General features: G+C 25.4%; 4 protein-coding genes across 9 annotated transcripts; 2 read left to right on the top strand and 2 right to left on the bottom strand.

Moving 5' to 3' along the window:
- The first annotated feature begins 793 nt into the window (after window positions 1–793).
- Window positions 794–4005, top strand: LOC122512778 (malonyl-CoA decarboxylase, mitochondrial-like). 2 transcript variants are annotated; one of them, XM_043628837.1, is made up of 11 exons: window positions 795–972; window positions 1069–1192; window positions 1284–1424; window positions 1694–1834; window positions 1909–2061; window positions 2183–2336; window positions 2429–2568; window positions 2780–2915; window positions 3019–3231; window positions 3333–3438; window positions 3517–4005. In XM_043628837.1, the coding sequence occupies exons 1-11, from the start codon at window positions 944–946 to the stop codon at window positions 3629–3631; spliced, it is 1452 nt and encodes a 483-aa protein (XP_043484772.1). In that variant the 5' UTR covers window positions 795–943; the 3' UTR covers window positions 3632–4005. The 2 variants fall into 2 exon arrangements, with proteins under 2 accessions (XP_043484771.1, XP_043484772.1); XM_043628836.1 differs by having other exon boundaries at window positions 794–972; window positions 3333–4005.
- LOC122512779 (CCR4-NOT transcription complex subunit 2) lies at window positions 3832–10793 on the bottom strand. 3 transcript variants are annotated; one of them, XM_043628839.1, is made up of 8 exons: window positions 10382–10793; window positions 8866–9220; window positions 8356–8582; window positions 7301–7543; window positions 6688–6949; window positions 5319–5426; window positions 4467–4692; window positions 3832–3935 (listed from the first exon to the last, which is right to left on the bottom strand). In XM_043628839.1, the coding sequence occupies exons 2-7, from the start codon at window positions 9189–9191 to the stop codon at window positions 4473–4475; spliced, it is 1386 nt and encodes a 461-aa protein (XP_043484774.1). In that variant the 5' UTR covers window positions 9192–9220; window positions 10382–10793; the 3' UTR covers window positions 3832–3935; window positions 4467–4472. The 3 variants fall into 3 exon arrangements, with proteins under 3 accessions (XP_043484774.1, XP_043484773.1, XP_043484775.1); XM_043628838.1 differs by having other exon boundaries at window positions 8866–9217; XM_043628840.1 differs by having other exon boundaries at window positions 8410–8582; window positions 8866–9217.
- Window positions 10794–11035: 242 nt separating this feature from the next.
- Window positions 11036–13749, top strand: LOC122512782 (V-type proton ATPase subunit E). Its single transcript, XM_043628845.1, has 5 exons — window positions 11036–11218; window positions 11911–12086; window positions 12230–12398; window positions 12548–12731; window positions 12814–13749. The coding sequence occupies exons 1-5, from the start codon at window positions 11186–11188 to the stop codon at window positions 12930–12932; spliced, it is 681 nt and encodes a 226-aa protein (XP_043484780.1). The 5' UTR covers window positions 11036–11185; the 3' UTR covers window positions 12933–13749.
- Window positions 13750–13751: 2 nt separating this feature from the next.
- Window positions 13752–21428, bottom strand: LOC122512781 (mitochondrial glutamate carrier 1-like). 3 transcript variants are annotated; one of them, XM_043628841.1, is made up of 8 exons: window positions 21331–21428; window positions 20848–20894; window positions 18325–18459; window positions 17681–17830; window positions 17221–17357; window positions 15849–16034; window positions 15468–15618; window positions 13752–15172 (listed from the first exon to the last, which is right to left on the bottom strand). In XM_043628841.1, the coding sequence occupies exons 2-8, from the start codon at window positions 20877–20879 to the stop codon at window positions 15034–15036; spliced, it is 930 nt and encodes a 309-aa protein (XP_043484776.1). In that variant the 5' UTR covers window positions 20880–20894; window positions 21331–21428; the 3' UTR covers window positions 13752–15033. The 3 variants fall into 3 exon arrangements, with proteins under 3 accessions (XP_043484776.1, XP_043484777.1, XP_043484778.1); XM_043628842.1 differs by having other exon boundaries at window positions 18325–18472; window positions 21331–21411; XM_043628843.1 differs by lacking the exons at window positions 20848–20894; window positions 21331–21428 and adding an exon at window positions 19472–19658.
- Between the last annotated feature and the right edge of the window lie 226 nt (window positions 21429–21654).

Below are 21654 nucleotides of genomic sequence, written 5' to 3'. Positions count from 1 at the left end.
AAAATACTTGCAAATTTACAGATAAAATGGCCGCTAACACTGAGAAGATCGGCGGCCAACAAATAGTCCTACCAACAAAACAAAAAGAAATACGACTGGGACGAAATGTAGAAGAAAATATTTGTCGAGAATCGCAATTCACAAAAGAGCCTACAGTTTCTGTGAACAGACTTCCGGTTACAGAATAAAAAATGTAGCGTTACTAACCTTTTCTTGTTGCTAGCAGATTTTTCCAATATGGCGGCGTCATTGCTCCTACAGTCGGCAGCCATGTTTTCCTTCTAACAATGAAAATAAACAAAAAATTATTCACAAACTAAACCAAATACAAAAAAATCCATCACAATAATCGATACTTACTTATTAAAGCAACTTCCGGTTATATTACTACTTGAAGATATTTACTTTTTTATTTCTTCAACTCACTCCGCCGACTTTGGGAAGAACACTGACGACACTGTTGCGGCGCGCGCTGCTCTGGGCCTTATTCAGTCCTGATTGGCTGAATGCGTGAACCAATGAGAACACGCGAATAGGAGAAAACCAGGGTTGGGTAGTTGCGTCACTAAATACTTACGTAACTAGATTGTATTTTACGCTGTTTACGATCCATTACAAAAAAAAAAATATTCTATAAAAAATAAATAAAATAATTGACTAATTAGTATAAGAAAAAAATAAAATAATTTAGATAAAAATGGAAAAAATTAACCGCCAGCTAGTGGCCATATTGAAAACTGACGTCATACGTTTATCTCTATACGCAACTCAACCTTGGTGGATTTAAATTTTTTTCGTGTGACACAACACATTTGGTGCGATAAATTTAAATCTCCTCTTATCACTGTTTACCTAAAAATTAATATTTTCGAAATAACAAACATAGATTTTGATGAAACATTCATCGAAAATACGAAAATAATAAATATTCATTAAATAAATAATGTTGATCAAGAAACTTGTTCTTTTGAGGTTAGTTCTGTTATTTTCCATTGTTTACTTTTTTGTTTTACTGTAAATAATGACAAATAAATAATATTTATATTAATAGAAACAAAAATTCTCAAGCCTTTCAGATAAATGTCGAGGAATTATTCCAATAATTAGAAGTTGTTCAAATGTTGCACTCAAGGAAAGATTAACAGAAATTATTAATTTTAAAGACACTAACATTAGCAACTGGATTGTAGAGGTTTGTAAATTTGTAATTATTATATAAACATGTAATTTCTGTAAATTCTGAAGAATAATAAATATTAAAAAATTTCTTTTCTTTCTTTCAGGGAAAAATTAAATCGCTATGTTACACTTACAGTTTATTTTCAAAATCTGAGAAAAATGATTTTCTCAATTTTTTGGCTACTTCGTATGGTGTTGATCATACGTTAATTTGCAAAACAGCTGAAAAATTATCTTCGACTGATGTAATTTTTATTTTAGTAACACTAGAAAATTTTTGTTTTAAATTAGTTTCAATGATTTTTTATATTTTTATTTTTATTAAGTAAATAATAAATTTTATTTTAATTAAGTTTTCATAATTTATATTTATTTAAAATTTGTTGGCAAACATTAATAGTAAATTTAAAATTAAAAATTATGGCTATTTATCAAAATAATTAAATATTTATTTAAATGTCTGGAATTAATGTACTGTTTTAATTTAATTTTTATTTTTTACAAAAAATTGCAGCCAATTAATCAAAATCATCTAATTGCAAGGGAACGTTCATTGAGAAATTTATTAACACCTCCATATCATTGGCTGTTCATTAGAATGGGTAGATTAGAAAATGGTGTTAAATTTCTTGTCGATTTAAGAACAGACACTTTGGTAATTATTATTTTTCAAAGATTAACAAAAAAAAAAAATTATTAAATTCGAAATCTAAACTTGAATTTTTACAGCAATTAATTTCGGAGACAAGGGATTCTGACCAAATTACAATTTTACAAGAATTCGATTCAATACTACGAGATTTATTGCTACTTTGGTTTTCAGTTGGATTTCTACATTTACAAAGAATAACCTGGCAAAGTCCTTGTGATATTTTACAAAAGGTATTCGGAAAATATTTTTTTTTCTCCTATTACTAATAAAAAATTTTCACTCTTCTTTCATCAAAATATTTGAAAAACTAGATTTATAAATTTTATTAAAAAAGTTTTGAATTTTTCAAAGATTTCTGAGAATGAAGCTATACATCCAGTGAGAAATTGGCCAGATTTGAAAAGAAGAGTCGGACCATACAGAAGATGTTTTGTTTTCACTCATCCTTCAATGCCAAGAGAACCGCTAGTTGTTTTACACACAGCCTTATGTGACTTAATTCCAGGTGAAAGTTTAAACAAAAAAATAATTTTTTTCAAATGCATTTCAAAATTATAAATACAAAATTTCTATTTAAAAATCAACTCTCATTAACAGGTAGCGTGAAGGAAATAGAATTATCAGAAAAACGCATTTTAGGTAAAAATGAAATTTCTCATTCTTTTTTTCAAGAAGACAAAAATAAAATAAAAGCTGCAATATTTTATTCAATATTTTCTACGCAACGTGGACTACAGGTAAAAAAGTGCAGTAAAAATTTTTTTTTTAAAACAAGAAATAAACAGGATTTTTACTGATTTTTTTTTTTTCGAGTAAAAACGAAGCAATCCTTACAATACGAAATCTTTATTTGTTCTTCCTTTTTTTTTGACGATCTTTACAATATAACAGAGATATCGTTGCTAATTCATTGCTAGAACACTAGCTAATTATCGATCATTATCACAGGGTATAGAACTCGGTAACTACTTAATTAAAGAAGTTGCCAAACAAGTAACCAATGAGTTCCCGATGATCGATCAGTTGTCTAGTTTATCGCCAATACCAAATTTCCGATTATGGCTTCTCGAAAAAATAAAGCAAGGTAAATTTTTTTTATTTATTTTTTTTTTCTTAATAAATTATAAAAACTAAAATGAGAAAGAAAAATGAAGACAACGAAAATTTCATGATTTTGTACTTTACAGATCCTGCTAATATATTTACAACCAGTGAACAAGAAACACTAAAAAATATACTAAAATCTAATGACTTATTTTTGGATTTGAAAAAAATTTTCAATAATTCATTATGGACGAATAAACAAAATTTAGAAGTAGCCTTAAAATTACCACTGATGCGAGCCTGCGCTTGGTATTTATACAAAGAAAAGAGGCGAAACTATGCTTTAAATAACGTCGGTAAATGTTCAATGTTTTTTTTTACAAAGAAAAATTTTTTTAAATCTCAATTATATAAATTAATAATTCATTTTTTGTATTTTCTTTCTTTTTTTTCGTAGCAAATTTTCATCTACGTAACGGCGCGGTAATGTGGCGATTAAATTGGATGGCAGATCCCTCACCCCGAGGAACGGCAAATAGTTTTGGATTAATGGTGAATTATAGGTATGAAACTTATTCAACTGAGAGTATTTGCATACAAAAAATTGTATTGACACTTAACAATCACTGTATTAATCACAGGTATTTTCTCGAGGAAACAGAATCAAACAGTCGCAATTATATAGAAAACAAATTCATAAAAGCATCAAATAGTGTTATTAATCTAGCTCAGGATGCAGAGAAGCTACTTCTATAAGAAAGAAAATAATACTTTTCGAGACGAAGAAAAATTTAATTTAAAAAAAAAAAAAAATTATTTTAGAAAAAAAGAAACGAAAAAAAATTTTTTTATTAAAAATAAGGGGGGAGACAAAAAAGGAACTTTCGAAGACTCCGATCTCACCTACGATATGGAAAAGTAGATTGGCGTTCTTAGCAAGGACTTTTATTGATTACTTATTGAATTTTTTTCTTTTTATTAAAGATTATTAAATTTGTTCATTTATACAATTGCTGAATTGCTTCCAGCTTAGAGGCAGCACAACGGTCTGCAGGCAGATCTGAAAGTGATAATCTCCTTAATTCTTGTTCTTTTCTTTTAAATAAAAATTCTTTAAAATTCTATTTTAAGTAAAGCCGATTTTTAGTTTTCCTTTTAAATTTAATGTATTATTTAATTTATGAAATTAAATTCTTTTTTTAATTTTATATTTAAATTTATTTTATGGATTTTTAATTTTTTAAATTTAATTTAAATTTTTAATTTTTTAAATTTAATTTAAATTTCTAATTTTTTTAATTTAATTTAAATTTATAATTTAGTTTAATGCATCTTTTTAAAATCGAAAATTTTCGAACTTGTAAAGAATAATTCTATTTAAATTCAAACCGAAAATAGGTAATAGTTTAAAATTCTTGAATAAAATCTTTTTTGCTCTTTTTTTGTTCAAAATTTGCAAAGAATTGCTTCTTTAGAAACAATTTTGTAAATTTTTTTTACAAATTGAATGACAAATTTACTTTTTCTTATTTTTAATTAAAAAATTGCTTTTTTGAAAAAGGAAATTATAAAGTTTATACAAATGACTCACCTGTAGTCAAGGCTGAGCTTGATGGAACGTCGGAGGAAGATGAGGTCTACTTTCCAATTTCGAATAATCTAAATGGAACTCTTTAGCTACCTTCCTCCAGTTTTGTGCATCAAAATAATAATAAGTACCACGCTCGTACGTCGACGTTTTTTCGACTAGTCCTAGACCGGGTGCTTGTGTTATCCAAACTTTTTCCTCTGTGTGATACCGCCATTCCCTACTGTAACTAAAAATGCAAAAAATATTTCATTACATTAATATTATAAAATAGAAAAAAATAATTATTGTTAAATTTCTCGAAATTATAAATGAAATAATTACAAAATGTAAATTTTGTATTTTTTCCTAATTAAATTACTCTAATATTATTTTTATATGCAATTCAATTTTTATTGAATTAGGCAAAGTATAATTAAACTAAAGTTATCTATTGTAATTGGATTCAATTAATTAAATTAAATTGTATGATTTCAATTAGTAACAGAAACCAACAGAAATTTTGTTAAAATATACTGAGTACTTTTCATTTAATATTTAAATTTGCATTTTCATTGAAACCTTTTAAATTATTTATTACCTATCACTAATATTAATTTGCTTTATTAAAGAAAAATAAATATTTGAAACCGGAAATTAAAATCCTTGAACTAAAATTTTTCCTCCCGTTTTTTTGTTTATAATTTTAAGAATTGCATCTTTAGAAACAATTTTGTAAATTTTATAAAAATTTATACAAAATCAATAATTACAGTCAATATAATTATAGTAATTTTATATTTTAATTCAAATATAATTTTCGACTTTCATCGGTTGATTTTCAATTTTTGAAAATAAAGTAAATTTAAAACTTACAGTTCTGCTGCCGCAGCTAGTTGTAATACATCTCCAACATTCGTATAAAACATATAAAATAGGAGATCGTCTTTATATCGATTTAATTTAACAGGAGCCAGTTTATCCCTGAAAAAAACAATCAATTAAAGACCAAAATAAAATAATAGTTTAAAAAATCACAAGTCTAAGAAATAATCTAAAAATTAGAATCTAACGCTCTTCTAAATTATTAGAAGAACAGGGTGTCTACTATTTTCGTTCAACAAAATTTCCGGGTTTTTTCCTGGTTTTTTTTTCTCATCAAATTTAAATTTATTTGATTTCGAACATAAATAAATCTACAAATTAAAATTTTTGAAAATAATTCATTTTTTAGCGAAAAGTTTTGCTATTTATAAAGATAATTGAATTCTTTATTCGTTAAAATTTTTAAAAATAATTGAATTTCTGCAAAGAATTTTATTACTTTTGAAAATAATTGAATTGTTTTTTAGAATTTAATGGAAATTTATGAAAATAATTGAATTCTTGAGAAGAATTTTTTTACAGTGTCTAGAAATAATTGAATTCTTTCCACGAATTTTAATAATATTTTTTTAAATAATTACATTTTTCAAGGAATTTGATTAAAATTGTATTAAAAATAATTGAAATTCTGCAATGAGTTTTACTATTTATGAAAATAATTGAATATATTGCGAAGAAATTTTAAAAAATAAAAATTATAATTACGATGACAAACTTCCCTTGATTATTTTCGAAAAATTTAAATAAAATTTTTGAAATGAATTTAATTATTTTTGATAGAATGTAAAGAAATTTTAATTATTTCAAAAATTTTCAATTATTTGTTTATAAAAATTCAATTATCTTGAAACAATAGAATTGAAAAATTTCAAGAATCTTATTTTTCAGAATTTTCAAAAAAGCTTTGTGAAAATTCAATTTTATTAAAAAATTTTAAGTGTGTATCTTTTTTTAAATTAACTAATAAAAATTTTAATTATTAATCTTCGCACAAAGAAACACGAATACATTAGAATGAGACTCTTTATAAAATTAAATTATTTATCAATTATTAAATTAAAATACTTTGAAAATTCTATTTGTTAAAAAGTTTTTAATGAAATTCTTTAACAAATTTAATTATTTTCAGTTGAATTCTACAAAATTTCTATTAATTCGATAATTTTTTTAAATTTATTTACTAATTATATTTGAATCAGTGAATGATTTTTTACTATCAAATTAATTATTCTTAACTAATTCCTGGTTTATTCCCAGTCAAATTAAATTCCCGGCTATTTCCCGGTTAGTAGACACCCTGAAGAAATTATATATTTATAGAAATTCCGAAATATTAAATGGAAAAAAATTTTTAAATTACCTGATCGAAGCGTTTATGAGATACTCTGGTGGAACGTGAAAGTCAATGTCTTGTGGCCGACAAGATGTTTCTGCCCAAGGACCTCCAAAATTCTGATAAAGATTTTCCGGCGAATTAAGATTAAGTCCTAATGCAGTGAGATCTTGCCCTAACGCCAAAGATACAAGATTTGGATCTGTTTCTGATGCTCTAATAAACGTTAAGAGTCCCACCATTCCAAATTGATCTTTGACCATACTGGATGGTATATTTGTTACTTTACCTAGAACAAGCAAAAAATTTATTATCGTCAAATTAATTTCCTCATTAAAAATGAATTTGCAATTTTATCTCAAGATTATAATGTCAATGAAATAATTCAAAATTAATACACTTATCAGAAATGAGAAAAATCATTATTCAACAATTAAAATTTGTAAAAAAAAAATTAATTTACATTTCCTGCTATTAATTTTCCTTGAAATTTCATTATTTGTTACATTTTCTTTATTTTTCACCAGAAGAGAAATTCTTTACCTTTCGTTATATTCTACTGTTTTATTCATTATATTTCCTTTTTTTCCTTCTTTCTTTTTTTATTTAAATAAATTAGTTTTAATAAAACATTTCTCACCGTCAGGAGACGTTTGAATTCCTCTTTTAGATGCTTGCAATTTTTCCGAGCCTGGAGCCCTGTTGACTTGTAGAATGTCTTGACTAATTTCTGGACCAAGACCAACGGACATTCCTTTATCACCTGACACGCCACCACCGGGGGACGGTCCTTCCCTACTTTGAGTTCCCGGCAGAGCTGGAAAATCTTCCGAGCTCATCGTAAATTCACTCGGCTCAGACGTTGGTTGTTTCACCATACCGACTAAAATATTAAGAATTATTCATAGTGGAATTGTCGATATCGCATTACCGAGCTGAATAATAAATGTATCTTTAGATAAGAAGGACAAGCTTGCACCATTTCACATTCACTTATAATTGTTCAAAAAAAAAAAATAAGAAAAAAAGAAAAACACGAACTACACAAAGGGAAACAAAAAAAGGAGACTAAAAAAATATACGCATGCATTCAAAATAAAATAACAAAAAATAAACAAATTCGGGGTCAATACAAAGGATTAATTACACTTATTACTCAAGGACTGAATAGTAAAAATTAAAAGGAAACATCCTACGTATCCAATATTGGATATAAATGATAATCTAATCTTTATGAATAAAAATCTAATCTGTAAATAATAATCTATTCTATATAAATAATAATCTACTCTATGTAAATAATAATCTACTCTATATAAATAATAATCTCTATATAAATAATAATCTACTCTATATAAATAATAATCTCATCTATATAAATAATTATTAATATAGTAAATTGATATATGAAAAATACATAAAAAAATGTGAGTAAAAATATTTCCAGATACTAAATTTAGAAAATATGTATAAAAATGTATAAAATTTATAATGTATAAAATACGTTTAAGAACCTAAAAGCATCACGTGTAAAATATATCGTACGTAAAAGAAAACATCTGCATAAATAAAAAAATAAAAGATACGAGTGTTTTTCTTTCGTTTGCCATATCGATTCGTAACAAAATAAAAAATAAATTGTTTTTGTCGCGACCAAAAAGATTTACTCGGTGCTAGGAATCACGTGGGACTAACCATAAGGTTGCTTCCCTGGCATGGGACTAGGTTGAGGCATAGAATCACCCTGACCTCGATTGGTCAATGAGGGGAATTCTGAAAGGTCCAAAAGTGGCGGTGTACTGGTATCGCCGCCACCCCCGCTGCCAAATACCGAATGAAAATTGTTGATCGCTCCTTGAGATCCGTAATTGCGGCTTGGAGGTATTCCAAAACTGGCCATACTACCCATTGGATTAGAATTTCTGGAAAAATACAAACAAAACATTATCAATCTCGGCTAATTTCAATTTTACTAATTTCTCCTCACAATTCTTTTTCATTATACATTCAATCAAATTTTTATCAAATTCGCATCTAATTTTAGTGAATTTGAATCTAATTTTTATCAAATTCGAATCTAATTTTACCAATTTCGAATCGAATATTTAGACGAATCAAAATTCGTTTCGAAGAAAAAAAAATTGAGAAAGAGATTGTGGAAAGAAATTTGATTTGATTTTTGGTTTTTTTTTTTTGAGAACTGACCCAAGAGCTGGCATTGTACGCCTATCAGTGAAAGCCCTTTGACTAAAGAGTCCCCTACTTCCCATAGGCGAAAGTTGCTGTTGAGACTGATGCCCAGCAGGTTGAACGCCTCCTGAACCAGTTGCTCCAGGATAAACGTTGGGACCAATAACCGAGATGTTCGCTGTACTCGAGGAGCTTGCTGATGAGCCTGAGAACATTCCCGAGGTAGGTGTGACATGACCCGTGAGGGTCGTCGAGCTTAAGCCCCCCCCACCACCCCCACGTGTAGCTAGACTTGCGTTTGCGATACTCCGAGGTGGTTGCTCAAAGTTCAGGTTGGCCATAGCCTGGTGGCTCCACTATAAAGTACCTGCTGGGACAATTAAATTACACCTGTCGTTTATAATTAAAATAAATCCATTAAAATAATTCTCATTCACCATTTTCAAAACAAGAAACAATTCCTTCCTCTATCAGGAAAGAAAAATTCCTTCTCTCAACATCTTCCTTTAGCAAAAATCTACTCCACAAAAGAATATATTCGATTCAATGAAAATGGACACGCCATTTTTATTGAAATTCACAACAATATCTTCCAATTCTGTCAATATCCTTTAATCTCATTACAAGTTTTTGTTTACATACACAGAATTTTCACAAAATTTTTCCGATCATTCAAATTAAAAATTTACAAATATCTCTGTAAAATAAAGCGATTTTCCAAAAAAAATTATTTCTAAAAAAATCGTCAATTACCTTATGAACAAGTGGTAAATTATAACCAATAAGATTGCCACACAGTTTAAAATATATATCTTAAATAAACACTGGAGTTTGATACATATCAATGATCTCGTGTAATAATAAATATGTTGCTACGCAGATATATAATCTTAAAAAAGAAATAGTTAAACAAAAAACACTTTTGAAAAATAGTGAATAATTTTTCAAGAAACATAAATAAAAAACATACAAATACGACAAGTACCAATAATTAACATTACTCCAAAGACATTAAATATCTAATTTTTTTGTTAATTTATCAAAATATCATTTACCATAAACTGTCATGGGATTGAGGTTGTGTTGGGTTATGAGATTTCTCTCTTTGAAGCAAAATTTTACAAATTTTTTGATAAAAACAAAAACATAAAGGACTATTGCATTTTTGTTAATACTAATCAAATAGAGAAGATTTTCCATTAAAAAAACATGCATTTAAAAACCACCACGCTTCTTTTTTTTGACATAAAGCTTCCCTGGCTTCTATTTGCTTGTGGGGGGGAAAAATTAACGTTATACTTTTCGATTCTTTCATTAATTAAGGAATATGCGTAACAGGCATAAGGTTTTAAAAAGAAATATCCCAAGTTTAGGTCACAAAAACAAGTAAATCTTGAAAACAAAATAAACCCGTAGACGATGATATTAACATTTACCCAGGCCACGGTCAAGTGACAGGCATAAGGAAACAAAGGTTATAGTGCAAGCATTTTGGGAACCCGTGATTTTCAAGATACCAAAACACTGTTACCTATTTTATCTGTACAAACTGCAAATCACTGTGTATAGAATTCAATCGAATTCATGATAAACTTTTTGATTATGAACGAATTATTGCAAAGCGATGCGTTTTGTTTTGGACAATCACTTTTTCCAACACTTGAGTCCTTTGCAACTAGCAACTAGAACAACTATATATTGCACGAGGGGAGGGGGTCATATCCCTAGATTTAGAGGTTATGTTAACAAAATCTTAAACTTTTAGAGTGAAAATTTTATGTTAATTGTATTATATCAATGAATTTATAACTCTACATCTTTTGAGAATAATTATTTCTACACTTGTTTATAAATTGGGCCACTCAATAAATGGTAAACACAAAAACTAATGTATTCAAAGATTGCTGAATTTGACAGTTGATCGATTCGACTTATTATCAATCAAACATGACAATTTCTACATTACCGATCATGTACAACTGTATTCAATTTATCAATTGAGAAAATGTTTATAACCTCAAATCTTAGGAAATAAAATTTTATTCCTACACTCAGATGTTCGTTAAATCACTTCTATTTAATTGAACCATTTATTGACGATTCTTGAAATATTTTGAATATTTTGTAAATATTTATGTACGTTTATTGACTAGTGTTAATTTTTGGGCGAGAGATGCGTGCGCATCAATCATATGACCGTCATTAGACTTACAGAAAATTGGTTGTGCTCCTTAGGCGTTGACGGTAATTCTCTCAATAATTTTGTAATTCCGGAAAATTTGTGGTTTCTGTGGATAATCTTTAATTATAACATCTTTAAAACAAGCTATTCATCATGGCTCTCAGCGATGCAGATGTTCAAAAACAGGTAAATTACAGTTCTATTTCTTAAAACGACGTTTTTGTCTTTTCTTATTAAAACAATAATCTATAGATTTATTATTTCTTAAAATAAAGTAGAAATTAGTCATCTAAATTTCCCATACCTTCAAATTTAGTATTTTATAATTTTGTATTTTATTTATTTTAATATTTTCGTTATGATAATTTTAAACGAATTTTAATCAATAACTTAGTTCTAACTGCAGTTTTCAATTACTATTATTATCATCACATTCCTTATAATCAATGATTGATAATTGTCTAAATTCGGATTTTATTACTTCTGGTCTTAATTTTGTAAACGAATTATTTATTTACTTAATTTTTAGCTAAAACTTTCGATAGAAAAAGGAAACTAATTTCGAATAGGAAATGAATGAACTGTCACATGATGTCAGTATGCTTGAAATGTAAATGAGAGGATTAATTTTTTTCTCGTAATTTTGTTAAATTTTCAATTATCTTCTTTTTAATTACGAATTAATCGTTTCATTCACTTCATTTTATTTTATTTTAGTTTAAAATCGAATAAAATAGGAACTGTTTGTTGAAATTTTCTCTTTTTTCAACCATTTTTTTCAGTTTTGATCGTTTTGATTTTAGAAAAATTAATTTTATGAATTTAGAGATGTTCTGATTTTTTTAATAATGGGAATAATATTTGAATTTTGAATTTAGATAAAGCATATGATGGCTTTTATCGAACAAGAGGCGAACGAGAAAGCAGAAGAAATCGATGCCAAAGCTGAAGAAGAATTCAATATTGAAAAGGGTCGTTTAGTCCAGCAGCAACGACTTAAAATTATGGAATATTATGAAAAGAAGGAAAAACAAGTTGAATTGCAAAAGAAGATGTGAGTATTTTAATTTAATAAAACTTTCTCTCGCTAAGAAAAAAAAATGCTACGTCTGTTAATTAAAATTAGATTTAAAAGCAATTTTTTTTTTCTATTTGAAATTCAGAGACAAAATTTAAATGATTAATTTTTTGTTTCAGTCAATCTTCAAATATGTTGAATCAAGCAAGGCTAAAGGTTCTCAAAGTTCGCGAAGATCATGTAAGAAATGTTCTTGATGAAGCTAGAAAAAGATTAGGAGAAATTACCTCTAATCCATCTCGATATGGTGATATTTTGAAGCTCCTCATTATTCAAGGACTTTATCAAGTATGTTCTACTTTTTATTAGCAATTTTTTATACTCAATTAATATGCTTATTATTTTTCTTAGTAATTTTTTTAGTAAATTTTATTTACTTAGTATTTTTTAGTAAATTTTATTCATTTAGTATTTTTAATGAATTTAAAATTTTCTAGCTCATGGAACCAAATGTTACAATTCGTGTACGCCAAATGGATCAACCACTCGTCGAATCATTATTTAGTGATATTCAAAACACCTATAAAAATTCCTTTAAAAAGGATATTGCTCTTAAAGTAGATCCTGACAATTCTCTTCCTGCCGAAAGTTGCGGAGGAGTTGAGCTCATTGCTCATAAAGGTAAACAAAAAAAAGTAAAATTTAAAGTCAAATATTATTGAATTTAATCCGTGATTTATAAAACATTTTTCTCTTTTTCCAGGACGCATAAAGATTTGCAACACTCTCGAATCAAGATTAGAATTGATTGCTCAGCAATTGATATCCGAGATTCGTTGCGCTCTCTTTGGAAGCAATCAAAACCGTAAATTCACCGATTAAACGCAACAAATTAACATCAATTTTCAACATTCCCTGCTCTAAAAAAAATAGTAGTTTAAATTATTATTTGTCGCAGAATAAAAGCAGAATCGAAAATTATATTATATCCCGTAAAATTGATATTCAATTTTTATTTTCAATCTAATTGCCAAGTAGTGAAAGAATTGATTTTTTATTACGGGAATAGGTGTACATGAAATTAAAATTAAAATACAACTCTTTATAATTTTTTCGCTCCTTAAAGTTGTAAACATGCTTTAATTAAGCAAAAACACAAATATTGTGAAAGTATACTATTATTATTGTGAATTATTTTAATGAGATTTTATGGATTGTTAAAAATTTCAACTTACCTCAAGAACTTAATCTTATTATATATATTAAAGAAAAAAAGAGAAATATACATGTCTTGCTCGTTTTCAAACGTTGAATATTGTTCGTTGTGATTACAAAAGAAGAGTATTTGTCTAGTATTTTAGAAATCATTGCCTCTTTGACAACTGATTTGCTTATTTGTACAAAATCACAATTCAAATTCAAATTTCAAGGGAAATTCCCTTGAAATTATTAACACACTTAACACGTCCTTGTTGAGAAAAAAAAATGCAATTAACAAAATTATTGTACATACGCATATGTAATATACTTAAAATTATCTAAACTCGTTCTGATTGACTAAACAAATAAAAAGAAAAGTGTGTAAAATAAACTGTAAAAAAAAAGATTAAAAGTCCGTTACCTTTTAATCTTTTGAGATTAATTTTAAAGGTTCAACTAAATTATGGCACATTAGTAATAAAATAGAAGTAAAGTGGAATATTTTCTTTTTAACATCTATATTTTTAAGTAACAATAGACAAGGCAGTGAATTGTAGACCGCCTATTAAAGTCATTTAACAACATTTTTGATTTTCTTTGACATACATTTGCATCTGACATTCACATATAATATATATAATAACATTTTTACGATTTTCATAATAGCACACGTCGAGTTTTACAATAAAATGTACAATCTCTCTTAATTACAAAAACCATAAACAATGGTTCTTTTTAGGCAGAAGCAGAGAAGCCAAAAAAATTAGCCAAATTCCAATAATTGGAACTTTTGCCAAAAATTCTAATCAATTCAAATTAAATAATTTTTTACACCTAAAATTTGTTTAAACTAAATTTTGAATGAATTATCAAAATTAACATTAATTTAATCCTATAAATATAAAATTTCCAATTTCAGAAGAATTGATTTATGATATTTTTTTCTATTTTACAATTTTTGTCACTATTTTTTTTACTAGATCTTGAGTTAAATTTTTTGATTTCAAGAATTTGTTCTTGCGATATGGCATTATAGATGATATGAAAATCAGTAAATATAAACTAGATTCAAGAAGATATAGAAATCTGAATAAAAATTACTAAAAACTGGCTCTAAAGCGCCATAAGTATTAAATTGTTCCTCGGTAAAAATAAATACTTTTCATATTACAACTTTCATAATTTATACAAAGCTTCTTTTTCATCGGATGGAGACAATAGAAATTTACTTTCAGAGATCGAGCAATGATCTTAATTGACCATCTTTTACGATTCTTTTCTAATGGCTTCAGGAAATTGAAAAAAAAGAAAAAACCAAAGAAATACAGTGATATTTTCCCCTTTTTTTCCTTTGGAAATAATTAAATTTTTTATTTTCAAATTAAAAAAGGGAAAAATATTAACATGGAAGATCAATAAAATTATTTAAAAAATAATAACAGAAAATTTCTTAATTTGTAAGTTAGTAAATAGTTTTTTGAATTAAACTATAGAAATACGTTGTATTAAATAGTTCCGAATATCCAAAGAATTTCTCAATATCGAAGAATTTGATTTTACTTGAAAAGAATTTTTAAACAAATTCTTTTTAAATAAAGTTAAATGAATTTTAATAAATTAAAAAAAATACTAAAATAAATTACATATCCTGAAGCCATAATTATTGAATGCGCAGAAATTATGAAATGGCTGGTAGATAATATTTTTCTAAATACTTGGTAGTTATTGTCGTTTTCTTAGCAAATTGTGTTCTTTAGTAATTCGTCTATAAGGTGGAAAAATTTTACTTGAGACCCATTAATTGTTCGGCCACTCCGAGGTAATAGACAGTTTGTGCTATTCCGAATAATGGTGCGATGACTATCATTCTGCAGGCACCGCCTTTGAAGAACGCTGTTGGTCCTTCGTTCTTCAAAGTTTTACTAAAACAAAAATAAATTTATAATTTTATTGCAGAATTAGAAATTAGACAATATTTCTAATTTTCTTTCATTTAATTTTAAGTTTAAAAAAAATTAAGTAGAACTTCTAAATTAGATTCGAAATTGAAATTAAGCTTTATTTTAATTAAATAAAATTAAGTCTCGATTTAGTTAAATAGAATTAAGTCTCAATTTAGTTAAATAAAATTAAGTCTTGATTTAGTTAAATAAAATTAAGTCTTGATTTAGTTAAATAAAAGTAAGTCTTAATTTAATCAAATAAAAATTAAATTACCCGATGCAGTCCATGACACCATTGTAAGTGGGTTCACCAGGAGCTTTATTTATCGCCTGAAGTCTAGTTTTTATAACGTCAAAGGGATTAACAGCTAATGCTGCTGTAGAACCAGCAGCACATCCTGAGAGGAATGAACACCAAAATACAGCTGTAAATATATTAACAAAAAATTATGAGAGAAGCTTCGTAATAAATTGGTAATTAATAATTAAATTAACTAAGTAATTAATAAATTGACTAACTAATAATTAAATTGACTAACTAATTAATAAATTGACTAACTAATTAATAAATTGACTAACTAATTAATAAATTGACAAAATGATGACTAAATTAACTAATAAATAAACTAATATTGATTTCTAAAATTCAACTCACAAGACCCATCCTCCCGTTTTGGTCCAAGAGCATTAAGATTCGCAAAAAGTGGAAAATATATAACAGAAAATGTAACATCTCTAAGTGCAGTTGCTCCCGTTCCTTGATAAAGTCCTAAAATTCCTCTCTTTTTCAATAAACTTTTCGTCAACGACCACGCTGATATCTTTGGTACTTCCTTTCCAGCTGAAAAAACAAAATATTTTGGTTAAACATTGTTTTTCCTTGTTCGTTAACTTTCCCCTAGAAACAAAAATTTTTTACGTTTAAAAAATATAAGAACTTGTAGAATGTTTAAAAACAGCTAGTTTCTTTTTCTTTTACTTCAATATTTTTTCGTTATAATTTCTCTACTTTTGTCTATTCAGCAATCTTGTTAATTCTTTTTTGTTTGAATTCGATTTACTACCTTTCGGAAATTTTTTCCCTTTTCTTTGGAAATTTGGAAGAATTCTTTCTATTTTGATGAATTTTTTATTGCAACAATTATTTGAAATATAATAACTAATAGCTAAGAAATATAATAAATAACAGCTAAGAAATATAATAAATAACATCTAAGAAATATAATGAATAATAGCTAAGAAATATAATAAACTAATAAATATAGTAACTTGAAAGAAAATAATATTTAAAAAATATAATTTCTTCTATAACGTATCTGATGAAATATGTCAAGGTCAATATTACTTTATCTTTTATACTCGCAGTTGTATCGTATCAAGAATTCTGAATGTTTTGCCAAAAATTTGTCAATCAGAAAATACATAAATCAAATTTTATGTTCGAGCACATACGTCCAATGTTCTTTTTTTGTTCTCTATTTTTTTTTACTTTTCTTATCTATAACATAGAACGCAATTAAAGTAACTGTTATTAAAAATACAGTAGAACCTTGATAAACTAAAAGTTTTACAACACTTTTAACTTTTAAATTATTTTCCTTGAAAATATTATGCTTATCACCACTAAAATGGCAATTAAGTTTATCTAGACTCTACTGTAATGGTAATTAGATTTATCAAGACTCTACTGATTATTAAAACTCTACTGATCATTAAATACAGTAGAAATTAAATTAAAAAAGAATTTTAGTTTGTAAATTTTCCATGATAGACGATTAAAGAAAAATTTATGAAAAATGAATAAAATATATTTATAAAAAAATAACAACTATAATTATAGTAATGATATTTATAATTATTATAACAATTATAATTATACTAATAATATTTATAATTATTATAATAATTCTTGTTATAATTATTATAATAATTCTTGTTATAATTATTGTAGTAATTCTTGTAATAATTATAAATACTGTTAATTTTCGAAATACTTGGAAAATAGAAGTAATTAAAATTTAATGTACCGCTTTTTGCAGCAGCTGCAACTCTGCCTGCGTCTTGCATTTGAATTTTAAGTAATTCCATTGGCGTTGTAATGACAATTTGACATGCTCCTGCGGAACCTCCGGCAATCATTTCACGTATTAGGGGAAGAGGTTGCCTAATTCAACAAGCAATAATAATTTTAATGGTACAGCTAATTAAGAAACTATATTAATATTCATTTTACTAATTAATTCTTTAATATATTTTATTGATTAACTTTGTAACTGTTTTAGTAATTAACTTTGTAACTACTTTATTGATTAACTTTGTAACTATTTTATTAATTAATTTAGTAACTATTTTATTATTTAATAAAATATATTAAAGAATTATATTCGTAATATTAATAATATTAATTTATATTTATAATATTTATATTAATTTATATTCTTGAATAAATAAATAATTATATTGATAATAAATGGAAAATATAAGTACCCTGGTGCAGGAGTTAAATAGTGTCGAAACATATCATTAGCTGCAAGTTTAATAGCTTTTTCCGGAGTAATTAAAAGAATATTTACTGCTGAGCCTTTGTACATTCCAAAATAACCTTCTGCTCGATACGTTTTTCTGAAGCAGTCCAACCTGTTGAAAATTATAAAATTTTTATTTATTTATTTACACCTTAATAATTCTAAGTAATAAATAAAAATTAGAAATTAGATTTTATAAAAAATCTAATCTATTTATAATTTATATTTAATATTTATCTATTTATAATTTAATTAATTAAAATATAAAAAATGAAAATTACATTTTATAAATTAATTAAAATATAAAAATTAAAAATTAAAATAAATAAAAACTGTAAAATAATAATTTTTTCATCTCACAGACAAAATAATTATTGCCTAAAAACAAAATAACAAAAAGACCAAACAAATAATAATAAAAATAAATAATAAAATAAAATAAATAAATATAAAATAAATACAATAAAAAATAAAAATATTACTATAAATAAAATATAAATTAGAATTTATAAATATTTTCTTTAATAATTCCTAAAAAAAATTGATCTCCAATTATTATCCACGTGTAAAATTAAAAATCTTAAAGAAATAAAAATAGCAATTTACATCGAGGAATACATCCTTTCTCCTTTTGGTCCAATAACTTGATTTTGCAATCGCGTCTTAACCAAATCCAATGGAAAAACCACGGACACTCCAATAATTCCAGCAATTCCGCCATTGACGATTTTTGGAATGAGTCTAAAATCAATTTCTATTAATAAAATGGAAAATAATAATTTTTTAATCTCACAGAAAAAATAATTAATTGCCTAAAATCAAATTTGTGTTTTTTCAATTTACTATTTTTTTCTATTTATTATTTTCTACTAGGTATTTTATTTACATTCTACTATTTTACTACTACATTTCTACCAAATACAGCAAAACTACTTTAGCCACATGCTCTTAAAAGCACTTTATTGATTGAATAAAAGCCCAGGTGAAAGAGAAAAAAAAATTGTGAAATTTTATCAACTAAAAGCATATTAAATATACACATACATGCATTCTACATACATAATACAACCGATATCTATACCTAAAATACATATATAAATTTATCAATAATTTAAAAGACAATTTTCTTTTCTAATAAATAATTAATTTTCATCGATATTGTACTTTCCAATAAAATTTTCTGTTTAAGTTTGAAAATAAATGGTGATTGGAGAAATAAATTATTAAACTTAATAGAAACCGATAAAATTAATAATTAATGAATAATTATTAATTTAATTTTTAATTAATTTATTTTATTCCAAATCAAGTTTAATAATTAATAATTAATTTATTTATTTATTTTATTCAGAATCAAATTCAATACCTTAATAATTAATTAACTTCCCTAAGAAATAAAAGCAGTAATAAATAAAATTGTCGAGAAAATTTTTTCATGAAAAATTATTTGAAGAAAGCATTTTGAATAATTAATTTCATTACCAAAAGACGTTCACGAAGAATACTAGAATGCAGGGGGTTAAAAGTGTTAATAACGAAAGGCATCACGTCATTTATCATTTTTTTTTCAATTTTTTTTTTTTTTTGATAAAAATTATTGACTATTAAAAAATCTAACATGGAAGGTAGTGTTGATTTCTATTTAAAAAAAAAGAATTAATAGTGATTTTCAAATTGTTTATACTTTTAAATTGGTGCTGTTGAGAGTGGAAGATTTCTGCGCACAAAAGAATTTTTTTTATAGAAGACTCACATTTTTCTTTTCTTTTCTTTTTTGATCCAAGTTTGGTTCGATGCAAATAATCATATTGGGACAAATCCGTCAGCGAGAGATTGAAGAAGATTTCTTCGCCTTATCTGGTGGAGGACTCTTCGGTTTATTTAAGAATTTTTTTTTTCTAATTTTCTGATAGAAGAAGTAAGACGACACCATTTCGCTGCTTTAAAATATTATCAGAGTATAATGAGATTAATTTATTCTAATTTATCTACTTTTTTTGCGACTTATTAACGTTCGGCATTCGATAATACACCATTACAAAAATATTTTCAAAATATCGGTGCAAAAAAGTAAAAATTTTTTGAGAAACACCAGGAATTTTTTAAAAAATTCAATTCTAGATTTTGAAACATGGAAGAAGGGTGAATATAATTTTTCATGTTTTTTTTGGTCAAAAATAATTACAAAAGAAAAGAATGGAATTAAAAGAAGTTTAAAAAAAATTTTAACACCTACTTATTAAAATGTTAATTTAAATACTGAATGCAAAAACTATAGATGCAAAAAAATAATTAATCATTCCAAGGAAATTAAATTTTGTAAAATAATTATCATGCTTGGATAAAATTTTATGTTAAGCTTTAAAAATAATTTTTTTTAAATAAGTAGAAGAGAGTTACAAATATCACGTCAATTTATACAATTATTATAAATAATAATTTATTTATAAAAAATAATAATAATAAATATGAAAATTCAGTAAATAAAAAAACACTAATTGTAGATTATAACAATGTGAAAAATTGAAATGTTTTGTCACTTCTCTTCTACAAGCAAATAATGATTCAGTTATCATGCAAAACGTCTATTAGTCTTGATTAAGTTAAATGGTCATTGTATCTGGAGACATTCAGTTCACACGTGACTTTATGCACTATAATAAAATGTATTTATAAAAATATGAAAAAAAATTCTAAAGAAAAATATATTAAGTTATAAATATTTTCATAATAATACAAAAAGAAATTTGAAAAAAGGTTTCCCTTGATTCATTGGCACAATAAAGATCAGTTTATTTTTGATACGACTTCTCGAGTTTTGAATAAAAGATATTTTTAAATACATTGCAGAACACATATATGTATATTTTACAGATGCTTCATATTTTAATAACATTTAAGTGTCAAAGCTTGCAGAAAACATATTTGATTTTTGATAAAATATGTTAGATATTAGTTTAAACAAATAGAAATTTAATTACTAAATTAAACGTAATCTATAGAATAAGAACAAAAGTAGGAAAAAAATGTTTAATTTCGAAATAGTACTTTTAATCTTAATCAAGTATTTTTTTGTTATAAATAATATTCAGTACAAAAATGTTTTATTATTTATAATTTTCTACTCACTTAAATTTTGGTTGTTCGTTGTTCAAGGACATCTTTCCTTTTTAAATCTGTCAAAAATATTCCTTATTTAGATTTTTTTCACATCACTTTCTTTCTTTTATGTTAATTATTTAAAAGTGAATAAATTACCATTTAATTATAAATAACAAGTCATTTGATTTTTTATCAACAAACGTTTCATTGAGTATAATTACCTACTTTTCTAAATTAACTGCTAAATTTAATGTAAATCATTTTAAAATCATTTTAAAAACATTTCAATGAACGTAGAAAAAACACAATTATTATAAAGAATATTTATTATTTCAATTTCCCACAATTAAAATAGAAAATAAAAAAAAGAATTTGACATTTACAAATTGTAGGTTATGTTTAGTAAATAGTCTTGAAAAAAATATAATAAAATATACAAGTGCTTCAAAAAAAGTAAATTAAAATTTTTCGTAATAAATTTGAAAGAAATTTTATAAAATTTAAACTTACATTTTAAATATGACCTAATTTTTTAAATAGATTTGACTTTTCTTCTTGCCTTCTTCCACCTTCAACCATCAACTGACATAAAGTTGCAGTGTTGCCAGATTTATCCAAACTCACGTGCGTTGTTCCTGTCATTCTAAAAAAAAAAAAATGTCACGTGACTTAAAATCTATTTTTTTAAAAAACAGTATTCTAAAAGTATTTTTTTGTTTTACTAAAAAAATATAAATAAATAATACATTTTATATTAAATTTCAAATTAATTAGTTATTTAGTTTGCAGGAAATTTGCACAATTTACGTAATTATGATTTTATGAATATTCGAT

Source organism: Leptopilina heterotoma, unplaced genomic scaffold (assembly GCF_015476425.1).
Source record: "Leptopilina heterotoma isolate Lh14 unplaced genomic scaffold, ASM1547642v1 Lhet_128, whole genome shotgun sequence".
NCBI classification, from domain to species: Eukaryota; Metazoa; Arthropoda; class Insecta; order Hymenoptera; family Figitidae; genus Leptopilina; species Leptopilina heterotoma.
This window is presented reverse-complemented; position numbering and strand designations above follow the sequence as displayed.

Excerpts from the sequence above, each read along its gene's own strand:
- LOC122512782 (XM_043628845.1), top strand. The coding sequence starts at position 11,186 with ATGGCTCTCAGCGATGCAGATGTTCAAAAACAG. Across the intron at positions 12,087-12,229 it reads GTTGAATTGCAAAAGAAGAT|TCAATCTTCAAATATGTTGA; the intron begins GTGAGTATTTTA and ends TTTTTGTTTCAG. Across the intron at positions 12,399-12,547 it reads TTATTCAAGGACTTTATCAA|CTCATGGAACCAAATGTTAC; the intron begins GTATGTTCTACT and ends AAAATTTTCTAG.
- LOC122512781 (XM_043628841.1), bottom strand. The coding sequence starts at position 20,879 with ATGTCCTTGAACAACGAACAACCAAAATTTAA. Across the intron at positions 17,358-17,680 it reads TATTTAACTCCTGCACCAGG|GCAACCTCTTCCCCTAATAC; the intron begins GTACTTATATTT and ends TTGTTGAATTAG. Across the intron at positions 15,173-15,467 it reads GGTGTCATGGACTGCATCGG|TAAAACTTTGAAGAACGAAG; the intron begins GTAATTTAATTT and ends TTTTTGTTTTAG.
- LOC122512779 (XM_043628839.1), bottom strand. The coding sequence starts at position 9,191 with ATGGCCAACCTGAACTTTGAGCAACCACCTCGGAGTATCGCAAACGCA. Across the intron at positions 7,544-8,355 it reads GCCAGGGAAGCAACCTTATG|TCGGTATGGTGAAACAACCA; the intron begins GTTAGTCCCACG and ends TTAATATTTTAG. Across the intron at positions 5,427-6,687 it reads CTCATAAACGCTTCGATCAG|GGATAAACTGGCTCCTGTTA; the intron begins GTAATTTAAAAA and ends TGTTTTTTTCAG.
- LOC122512778 (XM_043628836.1), top strand. The coding sequence starts at position 944 with ATGTTGATCAAGAAACTTGTTCTTTTGAG. Across the intron at positions 1,425-1,693 it reads AAAAATTATCTTCGACTGAT|CCAATTAATCAAAATCATCT; the intron begins GTAATTTTTATT and ends AAAAAATTGCAG. Across the intron at positions 2,337-2,428 it reads CTTATGTGACTTAATTCCAG|GTAGCGTGAAGGAAATAGAA; the intron begins GTGAAAGTTTAA and ends TCTCATTAACAG.